Source organism: Arachis duranensis, chromosome 2 (genome assembly GCF_000817695.3).
Source record: "Arachis duranensis cultivar V14167 chromosome 2, aradu.V14167.gnm2.J7QH, whole genome shotgun sequence".
NCBI classification, from domain to species: Eukaryota; Viridiplantae; Streptophyta; class Magnoliopsida; order Fabales; family Fabaceae; genus Arachis; species Arachis duranensis.
Window position 1 is genome coordinate 13,531,559 of NC_029773.3, and position 16,807 is coordinate 13,548,365.

The 16,807-nt window shown below is 34.5% G+C and overlaps 1 protein-coding gene across 1 annotated transcript; it reads left to right on the forward strand.

Annotated features, from left to right (window-relative positions):
* The first annotated feature begins 15,189 nt into the window (after positions 1 to 15,189).
* On the forward strand, positions 15,190 to 16,545 carry LOC107473682 (uncharacterized). The gene is made up of 3 exons (XM_016093270.1): positions 15,190 to 15,361; positions 15,467 to 16,017; positions 16,093 to 16,545. Exons 1-3 carry the CDS (start codon positions 15,190 to 15,192, stop codon positions 16,543 to 16,545), a joined length of 1,176 nt encoding a protein of 391 aa, XP_015948756.1.
* Positions 16,546 to 16,807: the final 262 nt, after the last annotated feature.

Below are 16,807 nucleotides of genomic sequence, written 5' to 3' on the forward strand. Positions count from 1 at the left end.
AGTCCTCATTTGGCATAGGCCGATCTTCAAAGTCGGCTCGTGGATCTATTTCTGTCAATCTCGGCTGGTCTGGTTGTTTGGAGTTGACCTGCACCATGTGACTCTTTTTGATGGGCTTCAAGCTTATGTTATAGCATTGCCGAGCTTCATGGAGGTCGCCGTATATGGTGGCCACTGCATTACCCTGTACAGGAAACTTAACACAAAGGTGAACTGTAGACACAATTGCTGCAAATCTATTTAAAAATGGTCTACCTAAGATAAGATTATACGGACTAAAGCAGTCGACAACAAGATATTGAATGTCTTGTGTCTTAAATAATGGTTGCTCATCGAGTGTGGTTTGTAACCACACGGAACCCAAAACAGGGACTCGCTCCCCTGAAAATCTGACCAAGTCTCCATGGTATGGTTGCAAAATGTTGCTGCTTAGTTTCATCTTTTCAAAGGTGGTAAAAAATAACACATCGGCACTACTTCCAGGATCGAGAAGCACTTTGCAAACTATTAAGTCCCCCAACTGAACAGAAATTACAACTGGATCATCATAATTAGCATCTGTACGATTAAAGTCGGTTGAACGGAAAGTCACTTCTGGGACATCCTGAATCGGCTGAGGAGCTTTAGGGGCATCTGTTACTGCCAACATGGCCCTATAGGCTCTTTTTCGGGCCGAGCTTGTATTTCCACCTCCAACATATCCTCCCGAAATACAATTTATAATTCCTCTGGGTTGGGCTGGTGCTTTATCTTTCTCCTTTGATGATGGGGTTACTGTTGATAGGTCAGAAGCCAAGGTTATTTTCTTTTGCATGTGCCTTGCAATAAATTTGTCGAGGTGGCCTTGTCTTGCGAGGCGCTCGAGGAGATCCTTAGCGATCACACATTCATCGGTGGTGTACCCGTGTTTCTGATGAAAGGTGCAATATTTGGATTTATCGACAGTTTTGGACTCTGGGTAAGTGCCAGCCTTACGAGGAGGCTTGATTAACTTGGATTTGAGTATTTCTTTGATAATGTCATCCCTCTTCGTGTTGAACTGTGTGTATGACTCGTAACGGGAAACGTGCTTAAAAGGTTTCTTGCTATCCCGGGGTTTGTCATCGTCTTTGACAATAGCTGATTTCTCTGCCTTTCGGGCTTGTTGAAGTTCTTCGACATCTATCTGTCCCTTGGCTTTTTCACGAAATTCTGCCAGGGTTTTCGGTTTAGTCACAGCAATGGTCTCCTGGAATTTGCCGGGACGAAGGCCGCTTTTAATAGCGTGGAGGTGGACTTCAGGATGAAGATCGAGGATTCTCATGGCGACCTTTGTAAACGAGTAATATAATCCTTCAGGCTTTCTTGTGGGCCTTGTTTAATGGTTGTCAGGTAGTCGGAATCATGCAGGTATATTGCTGATGCTGCAAAGTGATCTTCGAATTGCTTGGCCAATTCCTGGAAATGTGATATTGAATCTGCAGGCAAAGAGCAAAACCAGTCAAGTGCAGGACCATCTAAAAAGGATGGAAAACAACGACATAAAATAGGGTCGGATGCACCGTTAACGATCATAATAGATCGAAATTTTTTAATATGCTGCTTCGGGTCTTCTAACCCATCATATGGGGTTAAAGTCGTTGGCAGGGTGAACTGTTTGGGGAGTTGAAAATTCATTATGTCGGCCGTGAATGGGCCAGCAGAGTTGTCGCGCTCCTCTTCCTCAACTTCTGGTTGGGCATCTTCTTCCTCACGCTGAGGTGTTTCAGAAACATGGGTCGGCATTGATTGACGCTCATGATTTTCCTCTCGGTTATGATGATCACTGTTGTGCTCTAACCGAGCATTAACTAATTGCGCAATTTGATCTTGCATTCTTCGATTTTCCTCCGCCATTTGTTGATTTGCTTGTTGAAGCTTGGTCACCATCTGTAGGAGCTCGGATGGGGTAGGAGGAGGAGCATCAGCCATGAATGTATTTTAAGGGTGTTTTGGGACCTTTGTGAATGATATTTCAAAGTTGTTCGGCCCACGGTGGGCGCCAAATGTTCTTGCCTGATTACTCCGAGATATAGCTCGTCCCCTGATAAGGTCGGTGAACTTCAAGAGTAGATCAAGATATACGTCGGCGATGGATGAACGGCGAGGGTGGGTACCTGCAAAGGCACTCCGATGCTCAAATTAGTATAAAGTGGATAGTAGATCTTAGTTTTGGAAAATGTATCATACCTTCGTCAGCTTTCCTTGTCTGCTTTATATTAGTGAAAATGGTCGGCCGTTTTCCTTAGGTTGTAACGCCCAAGAAGAGGATTAATTGTAAATCCGACGTTATTGATTAATGGTTGTTTATGGTCATTATGAAATCGTCGGTTATGATCGGATCTCAGGCGTTTCCGAGCTATAACTTGTAACCGATGCTTACTGGTCATATCACCTTGTGACTTGCCCCATCTTTTGCGATGTCAAACCTTCGCACGTACTGTATCAGAAGAATAGTTACGAGCAAGCCATAGCTACCCATGAAAAGAGATTGGAAAAGTACTCTGCTGAGAGGATCCGGGGTTGGAGGTTAGCTTTGAAGACAATCTCCAATTTCAGTGGATTTGAATTACGATGTGAACGGTACGTGCTAGCTATCCTTATTGAACACGATTTTTGGGTGAATTCGCCCCGATTTTGCTAGCTACGACAAAATACTAACATTTAAATTGAGCTCATCTAGCTTCAATGCTACTGGAACTGTGAAGCTTTCATCGCAGTTTGTACTTGTCCACTGTTCTGCACGCTTCCTTGTGAATTTACTTCTGAAGCCATGGTTCTAGAGCTCTGATACCATGAAAGGTATCAGGCCTGAGCTGAGAGAGAATAAAGAAGAGAAGAGAAAAAGGTTGAAGAGAGAAAGCGAGACTTTGGATTATGATCTTACACAATGAATGAGATTATTACATCACAGGTCTATATATAGATGAGTGTTGCTACTCACAGCTGGTACAGCTGGCACTAACTGTAATTGACTCCTAACAACCCATAACTACCTTCTAACTGACTTAACACACTCGCAACTAACTCTAACTTTCTCTTACTACTATCAATGGGGATTGGGACCTCATGGCATTCTTTGACGTTTTTGTAGTTATGATAATGATGAGGACTATCTGCAAAAAGTTGTTGACTTGATCAGATCTCATTGCTTCTCCGAAATTGATGTTTTTATCAGTTTAAACGTGGAAGATCAGTCCTGCTACTCCTTCACAGGTTTTCTCTATAATGCTTTGCGCCAGCAGAGATTCAAAACTTTCTTCAGGTACAGGTTATTGAAGAGCGGGAACCAAAGAATTTTGGGCTCCAATCAGTGGCGGAACTTGAAGCAAAATTTTGGGGGGCCAGATAGAAAATAATTGTCAAAATGTTTTGATATGGACCCCATTTAAGATAAGCTCGTCTAATCTCATCTCTCTGGTTTGGGTGATATTGCCAAATTTAAAGCCGTTTTTCAATATCTCGTTTCAAAAAGTTAAGGTTAAAGTCATCAGATGTAACTTTTTGAACTTTTGAAGGTTATATCTCACTTTCTTCGTTATTCATTAAAGTAGAAGAACTATCTACAGGTGTTGATATTGTAAAAGTTATATGTTCTCCTTCTTAAATATTAGCCTTCCTCTTAAAAAATGTATTAATTCTTTGATTTTTCATTATTATTTTATATAAAAATTTAAATATATATCCTGTAAAATATGTAAAGAAGTTAGAAGGACAAATATTAAAATTTATAATTATTGAATTTTTTTATCAATTTATACAAATACAATAATATTAATACTTATTGAATATTCTATTATTTTTTATCATATAAAAAATTAAATTGTATAAATAGTAAAATATAAAATAATATTAAATTAAATAAATAAAAAATATCTAATTTTTTATATTTGAATTTAAAGATAGAGAGAGTGTTGTTTATTGAACTTATTAGATATTTTAAGTCATAGTAAAGTATTTAAGTCAATTGAACTATTTTTTATCTTTTAAAAAAGTACTACTAAGTTTTTTATAAAAAGTTTGGGGGCCCATGGCCCCCCTTGTCTGAACTAAGCTCCGCCACTGACTCCAATTATGCCGAAGTAATTGGAAGGTCCAAACTTTCAATAATTGTTTTCTCGGAAAGATATGCACGTGACGTTAGGTATCTAAATGAACTTATCGAGATCGTTGAGTGCAAGAGGACGAAGAAGCAACGGGTTTTCCCGGTCTTTTACAATTTGGAGCCATCACATGTAAGGTATCAGACATCTTCTTATGACTCAGCCATTCTACACATGAAGAGAGTTATGGAACGGAAATTGTCCAGCCTTGGAGGTCAGCTATGTTTGAAGTCGCCAACTTGAGAGGATTTACATTCAAATCTGGGTATGTTCTTTTCCTCTCCTTTAGACAACATGTAATTAACGACTTCAGTTTTATTCTTTCTCTTTCACCATGTTTGGCCACATAGTATAATTCATTTACACTCAATTCATTGCTGTAGTTTTGTCCCAAATACCATTCAATTACATCAAACAAAGGAGTAACTCATATAAACCTGTTATGCAGTAATTAAGAAGTAAGTAGTTATTAGGATGTTAATACTAAGAAAACAGTATAAATAAGAGATTACACTAGAATATTTATACATGTTATTTCAAATATTTTTCCACAAATTAGCTGCAAGAATAATTAACTATTTTCCAGAAAAATAATCAAATTTATCATAGTAAAATACTGTATTATAATCTTTATAATCAACTTTTTTCATAAATATCAAATATATATTCTTATATAATTACTGATTCTTATGTCTATGTCATATAGTTAGAAATTTTATATTACCAAATTATCTATATATTATTATAGAAGTTAATTTTTTATTTTTTATTTTAACTATGCTAACTAATCCATTCTTAATATATAAAAGTAAATGGATAAGTTTACCTATATTACTTTTAAGATATTTTTCTCTTTCTACTAATGTCATGTCAACAATATCACTTACTTGGCAAAATTTTAGAATCGATCACTTATTTTTTGGCAAATCAACTATTATTTTTAAATCAGCAAAAAAATAAATATACAAAAAAATATACAAGTAATAGAAATATATACAAATTAGGGTGCAAAATTACCAATGACAATAATTAAAAATTAATAGTATCTAACCAAATTTGTAACCAACAAAGACATTGAATTCTATTCCTATATTAATTATTTTTACGGTTATAAACAGTACAATAAATTTATAACCAAATAATTAATTTATTAATTTTTATAAATAACTCATTAAATATAATAAACATCTATGTTACAAATGTCATAATAATATGAAAAAGTATAGGGTACCAATATTCTATCTACTAACTTATTGCCAACAATAATTAATTATTATATTTTAAACACATGTATAAGGAGACACATCCATTAGACACATCCACAAAGACACTTCCATTAAACACAGTCATAAACAAGAGTTGGCAGAAGTGGATAGAAATGTTGTTTGTAACGTAGCGGAATTGTAATAAAATTATTAATCATAATAAATTTTACGTTACAAATATTTAAATTTCATACTATTTGAACTACTTATATAAGTCTCTTATCACTATTCTTTCAAATGATATCAAATTTAGCACAAAAAATTTATTTCCAAAATACAAAATATCTCAAACTTACTCATTGGAGCATCATCCTTCCCGTGGTTAAAAAACATTAACACCCACAAATGAAGAGGAATCTCTTTACTTAGAAATGATTATATTAGATGAAAAGGTACAAAACAAACATATTTATTGTATTTTTAAATTGAATTTACAAAAAAAGAATACTTTAATTAATTTTGCTTTTTATACTTTTTATATTATTTTATAATACTTTATATATAATTGTATTTTAATACCATTAAAATTATAATTCTTTCAATATGTTATTCATTGTTCCTTTTCTAATAACTTAAAAAAAATGTAAAGAAAAATATGATGAACAAATTCAAACATTTGTTACAAGAAGGAAAAGTCTATATTATAAAAAATTTAAAAATAGAAGATGCAAATGATTTGTATAGACCAACTAAAGATACAATGAAAGTAAATTTTTTATTCACAACTGATGTTGTGAAAAAAAATTAAAGATCCAGTTTTAAATATTTTTCAACAGTATTTTGAATTTGCATAACGTGAAACATTGTCTGACAGAGTGGGTCAAAAAATATATTAATAGGTAATTTCATTTTATACTATTTCAATTATTAAAACAAATTCTACACATTTTTGTTCTTTTTATTTTAAATGTCATTTGAAAACTGCATGTGCATCAAGATATTAAGGAGAAAGAAACCATACAAATTCAAGATACATCTTTGGAAGACGAACATACATGCAAAGATGGAACAAACAACACAATAAAAAGTGCATGCAACTCAACAATTCATAAAGAATATGCATTCACAAGCACCTACGACATAAAGAAGAAAGTAATAACTCTAAGTCTCTAACAACAATCAATAAAAAAAAAAGAGGACGAGCATACATAAGAAGACTAAGTTCATCAACTAAAATAAATACAAAAATCAAACCACCAAATAAAAATATCACTTTGTACAACTCCAACATCAAAATCTTTTGTACTACAAATTATTTTAAATAAAATACCTTTCAAATTAAACTTTAGTTTACACATATTTAATTTAATTCTACAAAACATAAAATTTTTTAATATTTATTATATACTATCGTTAATTTACCGCCCCTCGCGCGGGTCGCGGTCTCATTCTAGTATCCTTAAAGTTTAACTATCTTCAGCTTCATGGTTTTTAAAAAAGTAGTTAAATCCTTTAATAAAAAAATGATGAATTCAAGCAACATAAATCAGATGTTAAACAAACGAGGTCGTTATGCTTTGCAGGTCAAAATATGAATATCAAACTATACAAAAGATTGTGCAATTCGTGAACAAATCCTTGCCCCGCTATGATGTTTTCCTGAGTTTCCGAGGCATGGACACTCGGTTCACCTTCACAGGTCATCTCTATAATGATTTGTGCAGGAAGGGATTCAAGACCTTCATGGATGATGAAGCGATGAAGTATGGGGAACAGATTTCAGGCTCTCTTAAGACGGCAATTGAAGAATCAAGGGTTGCAATTATAATATTTTCCGGAAACTTTGCATACTCCACATGGGCACTTGAAGAAGTTGCTATTATCCTTGATACAAAGAAGGTGAAAAACTACCATGTTTACCCGGTCTATTACAAAGTTGAACCGGAACATGTATGGAATCAGGAAGGTAGTTATGGCGAAGCATGAAGAGAGGTTGGGAAAGGACTCTGAGAAGGTGCTGAAATGGAGAGAGGCTTTATCTGAAGTTCAAAAGTTTGAATCAATGATCACACAAACAATGTAAGCACTGCATCTTCCAACCACTTTCTCCTTAGTTTCATCTTGGCCAAATTTTAAATTTGTTTTTTGTAGTTTAAATATTTGCACTTCAATTTTTATATTAAATTAAAAATTTTAATTAGTCACTAAACATTGATTTTTTATTGTTAAAAATAAAAACGAAACATCTTATTATATTCAATGCTGTTTTGAGTTTAGGTTGAAATATTTTAAATATATATATTTTTTATTTTTTAACTACTGACTATTATTAGTTTAGAATTAATTAAAAATTATTCATTAATATAAAAATTTAGTTCCAAATTTTTAAAGTATAGATATCTAATCAGACCTTACATAATTGATGTCTAGTCTACTATAATTAAAATTTATTTTATCTTATTTTAACTCTTCTGGTATATCTACGGATCAAATAATTTATTTGTAAATAAAAAATTAGATTTATCAATTTGCTATTAATAATTATACTTATTCTAAATCGGATAGAGTAAGCATTCCAATATTCCATTCAATATTGATAATCATTTTAATATTTTAGTGCATACTTGTATATATCCGGAGTAGTTGGTATGTAACGAAAGCGGGAAACTTATGCATAATTAAATGGGCGAATTGAAAGAGCTTCTGCTTTTGCAGGGAGGAAGGAATATAACCTTGTGGAAAGAATTGCTGATAAGGTTCAGGAATGCTTAAAATGGGTCAATTGATGTCACCAGTCAAATAGAAGAGGACCACTACCTTTTTCGAACCTAGTCAGGGACGGAGCTTAGTAAAGACAAGAGAAGTCATAGTTTTTCAAATTTTTTATAAAAAAATTAGTAATATTTTTTTAAAAAAATAAAAAAATAGTTTAGTTGGCTTAAATACTTTGTTATAATTTAAAGTATTCAAATTCAATCTTCATCTCATATTTTTATTGCATAATAATTTTTAATTTTAAACATTCAAAACATATTACATTAGAGGTGTCAAAAATTCTCAAGAGGCGGGATCTCCGCGGGGACCGCCCCGAATGAAGCCCCAATGGTGAGAAATTTTTTCCGTGGGGATCACTACAAGAAAATGGAACATTTGTAACAAAAATTTTTTATCAAACTTAAAATTGTTACAAAAAAATAGTATTTTGTAATAATAATTTGTAATTGTTACAAAAGAATAATATTTTGTAACAACATTACAAGTTGTTACAAAATATGATAATATTTTGTAACAACCCTTTTTATTTTGTTACAAATTATGTCAGTTTTTGTAACGAGATGGTGTTTTGTTACAAAATATTGTAATATTTTGTAACAAAAAGAAAAGTAGTTGCAAAAATTTAAAATATTTTGTAACAAAAGATTTTTTTGTTTCAAAACCTTCAATTGTTTTGTAACAAAAAATTAATTTGTCACAAAATTCAACATTGTTTGTAACAAGTTACTTAGTTTGTCACAAAATGTAAGTATATTTTATAACAAAAAAATTATTTCAAAATGTTAAGCACTTAGAGAGTAAAAAAAATTGTTTATATAATTCTTTTTAGAATAATTTTATTTTTCTTCAAAAATTAAAATATTTTATATAATGTAAGACCCAAAACTTTTGAAAAAGGACTATCATGAGCTAATTTCAAATTCAATATTTTTGTAGCTTTAATTTCAGAATTTCTTTATTAAAAATAATTAAAGTAAGTTTTGATTAATTGAATTTGAAATAAATTAAGATCTTTATTCAATTTTATAATTATTGAGATATTTTCTATATTTAAATTAACGTTAGTAGTTATGAAATAATAAGAATTTTATGACTTAATTTAAATAGTTAATATTTTTATAATTCAATACTTTAATTTTTAGACTTAAAAAAGATTAATCTTATTATCTAGTAAACTCAATTAAAATATTTTATTTTAAATTAATTAGTACTTTGGTACAACAAATAATATTTTAAAGTCATTTTTAAATATTTTAAAAGAGTTCAAATTAATATCATATGCCCCAATTTTATTCAAATTATTCTACTCTAATTAAACACAAAAATCTCTAAATCAAACCCTATTTTCCAACTAACCCTAATTCTAATTTAATCTAATCCTAACTCCTCTTACCTACCAAACAGCCACAACCCCTATCCTAAACACACACACAACACAACACAACACAACACAACTACCACAGCAATCTCAGGAAAGGGGAAAGCATAATCAAACGAAGGAAGAGAAGGGGAAAGCAGAATCAGGGAAGGGGAAGAGAGGGGGAGACTGCGCCTATTGCTGCCGTTGGAGAACAAAATCGTGGCGGAGGGAGCGCCAGGGGAGGAGGAGCTCGCCGCCGCTACTGCGCCTTGTTGCATACACCGCCGCTGTCGTCCAGGGAGCCGCCACCTCTGTTCGTAGTCGCTATTCTTCCTCACCACGTCGCCGCCATCCTTGAGTTCATGAAGAGGGAGACTGACGGGAGGAAGTGGCGCGCACGGGAGAGGAAGAAACTGTCTCTGCGCCGCCGTCGTCCACAAGCTCGGCCGCCTCGCCATTGTCATCGCCGAGCTTCCATAGCCGCCGCGTTTCACTGCGGTTGAGGGTGTCTCCACCACCGAACCTTGGTCAATGATACTGCCGCTGCGCACGAGAGGAAGATGAGCGATGAGACAGAACACGACTGAGGGAGAGAAAGGGGGTCGTTGTCACCACTGGGATGATACTGCCGATGATACTGCCGCCACCATATTTCACCTTGGCCAGCAGCATCCTCCTTGTTCTGATTTCAATTTCCCCAATTTTAAAACGTAATTCCTTTCACCCTTGTTCTGTTTTAAATTTTGTTCTTTGCTATGTTCCTGTTTCACTCATGGTAGCATGTATCTCTGATTTAATTCAGCCCCTTTGCTTCATCTGTTTGTCTACTACAATCATCTGGAATACTGACGTCGGTGATATTACAGATCTGCTAGAGTTGCTATCTGGTGAGTCCAATGCTACTTCTTTATTTCTAGAGTGATCTTTTCCTTGATTACGGTCTATTTGCACGTTTTATTATCACTGTTATGCTTGTTCTGAGTCAGATTGTGACATATACCTTGTTTTGAAATCTCCAGGGCAGTAATTGCTTTTAAATTCCGATCCAATTTAGATCCTCTGTTTTTGCTGCATTACCATCCTTCTTGTCTTGGTCTCAATTCCATTTTGGTTCGGCCGAGCTTCCTCTGTTGCCGGGAGAACTTGAAAAGAGAGAGCTCACCACCATTTCTTCCTGTCCCCTTTTCCGGGAGAGCGAAATTCCCCTGAGACAGGCGCGGGGATCTCCGCCCCATCCCCGATAATTTTCTGAATTTTGGAACTTACTTAAATACCCTTACTTTATTACTAACATAGGGGGTGTTTTAGTAATCTTACTGTATAGGACGGATAGTTTTAGCTCGATTTTTATTGAAAATAATAATGAAACAGAACCGACTCAAGATGATGAGGATCAAGCAATTGAAGCATATGTTCAAGAAACACAAGAAGAAGGAACACATATTTTAAAATTTTATTTTATGAACTATAATTTGCTATATTGTATTTCTGGACTTATAATCTTGGATAAGATATGTTTGTGTGTTTGTAATAGTATTTTGTAGTTTGTTTTTTGGTTTTTTTGATATTTTTTACTATAATTTTCATATAAATATTAAACATAGGGAGATGGGAAATGGACCCCGCGAAAAATACGAAAAACGCGGAGAACGAAAATAGGGACAATTATCCTCCCATAACGAGGATCGAGGCGGGAATGGAGATTAATTCTGGGGGCGAAAATGGGGAGCAGGGAGGCATCTCCCGCCCCTGCCCCGCCTCTGCCCCGCCCCATTGACATCCCAATATTAGATTTAGATTCAGTGAACCTTTTGTTAATTTTCACAACACACCAAAATTTTTTACCCCCAAAAATTTTGTTTCAAATTTTGCCACTGAACCCAGTAATATACCAAAACATAACCTTTTGTCAATTTGTGTGTCAATTTCATAAAACCGGACCAGATTTCTTTTTATGGTGTTGTATCTGTTTGTGTGCATTGTGGATTTGTGAAAGCAGTGCTGCTCTACCTCATATTAATGGCAGATGTGTATCACATTATTCCTGACTCAGATCACTATACTTGCCTTGTTGATCTCCTTGGAAGACATGGTTTTATAAATGGTCTTTGAATTCTTGAAATCTATCTATCTATTTATCTATCTATTTTTATTATATAAAAATTGATACAAATTGTTTTACATTGAGTTTAAACCTTATTTTTTTTTCTTTAATAATGTCATATCAACAATTTTATTTGATAACATTTAAAAATCAACCAATCAACTTTTAGTAAAATATTTTAAAAAATAAAAATAATAAATTGTTTTATAAATTTTTAAATTCATTATATAGTATTATCATGCTGTTTTGAATAACATTTATAATTCATTATTTATTTGTATTTATGAGTGACTTTTTATTGGCACAAATGTTTTTACTCCTCTTTTTTATGTACTACAATAATCACAACCAATTAACTATAACCTCCATAATTAATTAACATTTTACATATTATTATTAAATAAAAATATAAAATACTAATTAACTGCAATAAACATCCATGTTAAAAGTGTCATAATAATAATATTAAATTATTAATTTTAACAAATTTTAAGTTACAAATATTCAAATTCTATATTATTTGACATATTTGTATATTATACATATAACTTTTAGAGTCTTACTACCATTACCTCATTCTCAATCAATTTTTTTTATGGAACATCTCAAAGTTATATAATGGGACATTATTCTTTAGACAATATTGCCAAACAAACCGACAATTAGTTTATTAAAGTCCATGTGATTTGTCTATGAAAAATATTTACACCAACAAATAAAAAAAGTTTAACTATTTTGTTGGTCCCTATAGTTTCAACTATCTACTTAAAAATGATTATATTAGATGATAAAATACAAAATAAAAATACTTATTGCATTTTTAAAATGAATATACAAAAAAAAAATTTATTCTTATTACCTTTTTCATTATTAATATTATACATATAATTATATTTTAACATCCTCATACCTATATTTACTTCAGTATGTTATTGTGAGGAAAAAAAATTAAAACTTAACAATTTTGCTGACTAATTTTGAACTATGACTTATTAAGATCACATAAAAAGACTAAATACGGTACAGGTATGCCTGCAGGTAGGATAGGGTATATAGTGAAGGAAGTGAGAGTTAAACCCACAACTTACAATAAGTGAACAACCACTAAACTAGTTAGTTAATTTAGTAATTTAGAGTATTAGTTTTTTTTATCTTTTATGTTATTAATATGTATAAAATTCGAAATGATTGAATTTTATATTTACTTTGAAAAAATTTGATATTTCTGCGGGTAGGATAGGGTAGGGTAGGGTTTAGAACTTTAGGGTGCGGGTAGGGTTAGGGTTGAGAGATTCTCAACCCGCGAGTAGGGTAGGGTAGAGTTTTAATGAAATTTTCAATCCGCGGGTAGGGTTAGGGTAGGGTCCAAACCCTACGGACCCTACCCTACCCTACCCATTACCAACCCTATTCGTCGACTAAAATAAATACAAAAATAAAAAAAGATAAAATTTTATACAACTCTAATATAAAAAAAATTTTAAATAAAAGATGCATCAAATTTAATATTAGTTTATATATATTTTATTCATTTCTAAACAATATAATATTAGTTATGTGAGATGGAATTAGTTATATGCGCTTAATGATAAACTTGTGTTTCTGCCTTTGCCACTATTTCATCTTTATGCTGAATGGTATTGCTATATAGGCCGTATAGCAACTCAAATTTGCAGGTAAAAGTTCACAAATGATCCGGATTTCATTATACATGTATATATGTGGAGATGTAAACTGGATTAATATGTTGGGATGCATGTTTTCTGATTTCAGCTTTCATGTATATCAATTTTGAATTGTATTTTTTATTTTTTTTTTGGGCTAAACAATTCAAAACCATGATGATTAAGATCATTGAACCTAGCTGAAATAGTGTTATTATATGTCAAAGCTATGATAATCTACATCTTACCAAGCATGCAGCAGTTAAATTAACTAACTTCTAATCAAAGGTAGGTACAACAGCTTTAATAATCCCTTTGGAAATATATAACACAAAAATAAAGTAACTTCCGTTGTCATTAATACTCGAATTTCGGGCATTTCTTACATATAATGTAGATGCAGGTCTTCTTTTTCCAATAAGTTATACCAATAATACCATGAACTGATGTTTTATCAATGAACTTCAAATTATTAGTGTAATTTATTTAGGAGTATCTCTCAAAGAGGATTTAATTTTATTTCGGTAGAAACAAATCTATTTATCTATTCTTAATATATAAAAGTAGGTACAAGATTTACCCACATTGCTTATAAGTTATTTCTCTTCTTCTACTAACGCCATGTCAGCACCAACGCTTATTTGGCAAAATTTTAGAATCCACCACTTAAATCTTGCCAAATCAACTTTTATTTTCACATAAAAAAACACAAAAAATAACTAAAAAACACAATAAAAACCAACAAATTAACTTTTTCCAAATCAATCATTATTTCTAAAACAACAAAAACACAAATTAACATTTACCCTAACAAAAAGCTCTCAAAACCAAAGAGTTTATTACCTTTCTCAAACCCTCACCCTCTTAGCATCTCTCCGTACCAAGATCCTATTTCCTCCATCCTCTTCCGGTCCCATCCTATTTCCTCCATCCTCTTCCGGTCCCATGAGCCATTGTTTTTTCCTCAAAACAAATTGTACATCGCGATGTCCATCTCCGGCGGAGCCGTATTGCATAAATTGCAGAAACCAGGGCAAACTTCATTCTTCCTCTTGCGGTTTTCCTGCCAGAGCTCGATTCTGGGTCTTCGACCAACGTCACCATTCGGCGCCACCAACGAAGGAAATTTGTCTCAGGTATCTTCCTAAAGATTTTCAACTTTGTCTTTTACTCTTCTCATAGTTCAATATCATTTTCAATAGTCCTATTTATTTGTTATAAATAATAACATTTTAATTGTGAACTCATTGCAAGTAGCACAAGTTTATGTATTCCTCTTTTGTAAACGGTTCTGTCCAACACTCACAACCAAAATTAATGTGCATTTAAAATTATTGCTCCCTATATACTATGATTGAAATATTTCATCATCAAATTATAAATTGTTATTTTACATGTGGAGTAATTCTTCCACACTTTACATTTACGTGTTCCTCTTTTTCAAATTGTTATTACACATGTGCAGTATTGCTTCTACAATTTACTTAGAATGGATTATCATTCTTTGACCATGTCTTATTCTCTTTGTTGTAGAAGGATTTGCTGTGGTAATGACAAACAGAAAGAGTTAATACCCAAAATTGGGTAAAAAACCTAAACAAGCCAAAGGGATATCAAATTTACACAAATAAGCCAAAGCAAAATCTGATTCATCAATCAACCAAAGGACATTTCTATATAGTTCGAATCAAATAGGTTCGAACTCACTTTCCAAGTAATTCGAACCAAATAGGTTCGAATTACACATGTAGAACAAAGCAACATAATTCGAACCAAATTGGTTCGAACCCAAACTTGATAATTCGAACCTAATAGGTTCAATTTACACGTAAATTAATTCGAACCAGCTTGATTCGAATTACACAGACCATATTTCGTACTAGCCTGGTTCGAATTAGTGAGGAGGAAAGCTGTATATATATGGTGTGAAGGTGAGTTGCTATCATTAGAGTGGGGTTACATGGCTAGTGAGGAGAGTTTCGCTGTGTTGGTTCACCACAGAGGATCCATTAAGAAGAAAACTCGTTCCGGTGTGAAGTTCACTGATAAGGATCCTCTCTGTATTATCGTCACGCCTACGATGAGGTATGAGGACCTTGTTAGCTCTGTACTGCTGAAACTCGGTCTGGAAGGTGTGAAACAGGTTAAGAAGTTTTTTTTATCGATTTCCAATCACGGTGCTCCAGGACACCGTAAAGTACGATTGTTTCACGATCGCAAGTGATGAGGACTTGCAGGTCATGTTTCATTGTCGCCGGCAGTTTCTAGAGGTTCGGACACAGAACTGTTGGCAAAGTTGGTTGACGCGGTGTCCAGCTCGGGGGGTTCGAACCGGAATACCACCACTTTAGCCACGATAGCCGGTTCTAGCTCCAGACCTGCCGTTGCATCTTCTTCCATCCCCGCGTACGAGCCACCTGTCCAACCTGTCGCCTCCCCTTCGTTCGCTGTTGATCTCATCGGCAGTGTAGGTGACGAGGTCGGTGAAGGTGGGTATCTACCGACATCTTTACAGTGTGCTGCACCGGCTGGGGTTGGAGATGGATTCTTGGATGATCCAGAGGATGATGATGTCGAGCCGGATATGATTGCTGATGATAGTGGCGATGATGTTGGAGCAAGTGTGCCTGCTGGACTGGGCGGTGGTTCTAGCTCTGGCACGCAGCAGTACCCTCCACATTTTTCCTCTTTGGACTTCGATGCCATGAGGCAGGAGGGGGTTGCTGGGCAGCCGGCTGGATTTGGCGCTAGAGATGCTGAAGGGTCTGCAGGTCTGACAGAGTTTCAGGTTGGTCAGCAATTTCCGGATAAAGAAGAGGCCCTGTTAAGTGTCAAGACTTACAGCATCCGGTGAGGGGTACAGTACAAGGTCGTAGAGTCTGACTATCGCCGATATGTGGGCAAGTGTTCTGAGTTCGGCAATGGATGCACATGGTTGATTCGGCTCAGTCTCCGACGGCGCAAGGGGATTTGGGAGGTCAAATGTTACAACGGACCGCATACTTGTCTCGCCACCTCCATTTCCAGCGACCATAGGAGTTTGGATTACCATGTCATATCGGCATTCATTATGCTAATGGTGAGGGCTGATGCATCCGTCAGCATCAAAGTGCTCATAAATGCCACCGCCGCACACTTTGGGTTTAGGCCGACTTACAGGAGGGTCTGGTTGGCAAAGCAGAAGGCTGTTGCCCTCATCTATGGTGATTGGGATGAGTCGTACAACGAGCTCCCAAGGTGGGTGTTAGGAGTGCAGTTGACGATGCCTGGTACTGTTGCAGTGCTAAGGACGAGCCCTGTTCGTGTCGGTGGATAGTTGGACGAGTCTCGAGCTTATTTTCACAGACTATTCTGGACCTTTCCACCATGCATTGAGGCATTCCGTTATTGAAATCCCCTAGTTAGTATTGACGGCACCCATCTGTATGGCAAGTATGGGGGAACGTTGCTTGTCGCGATTGCACAGGACGGGAACTCCAACATACTCCAACGGCATCAAGGCCGCCCTTGAGGCTCCTGACAGAGGCTGGTTACCTCCATCTGCATACCGGGCATTCTGCATTTGACATGTTGCGGCA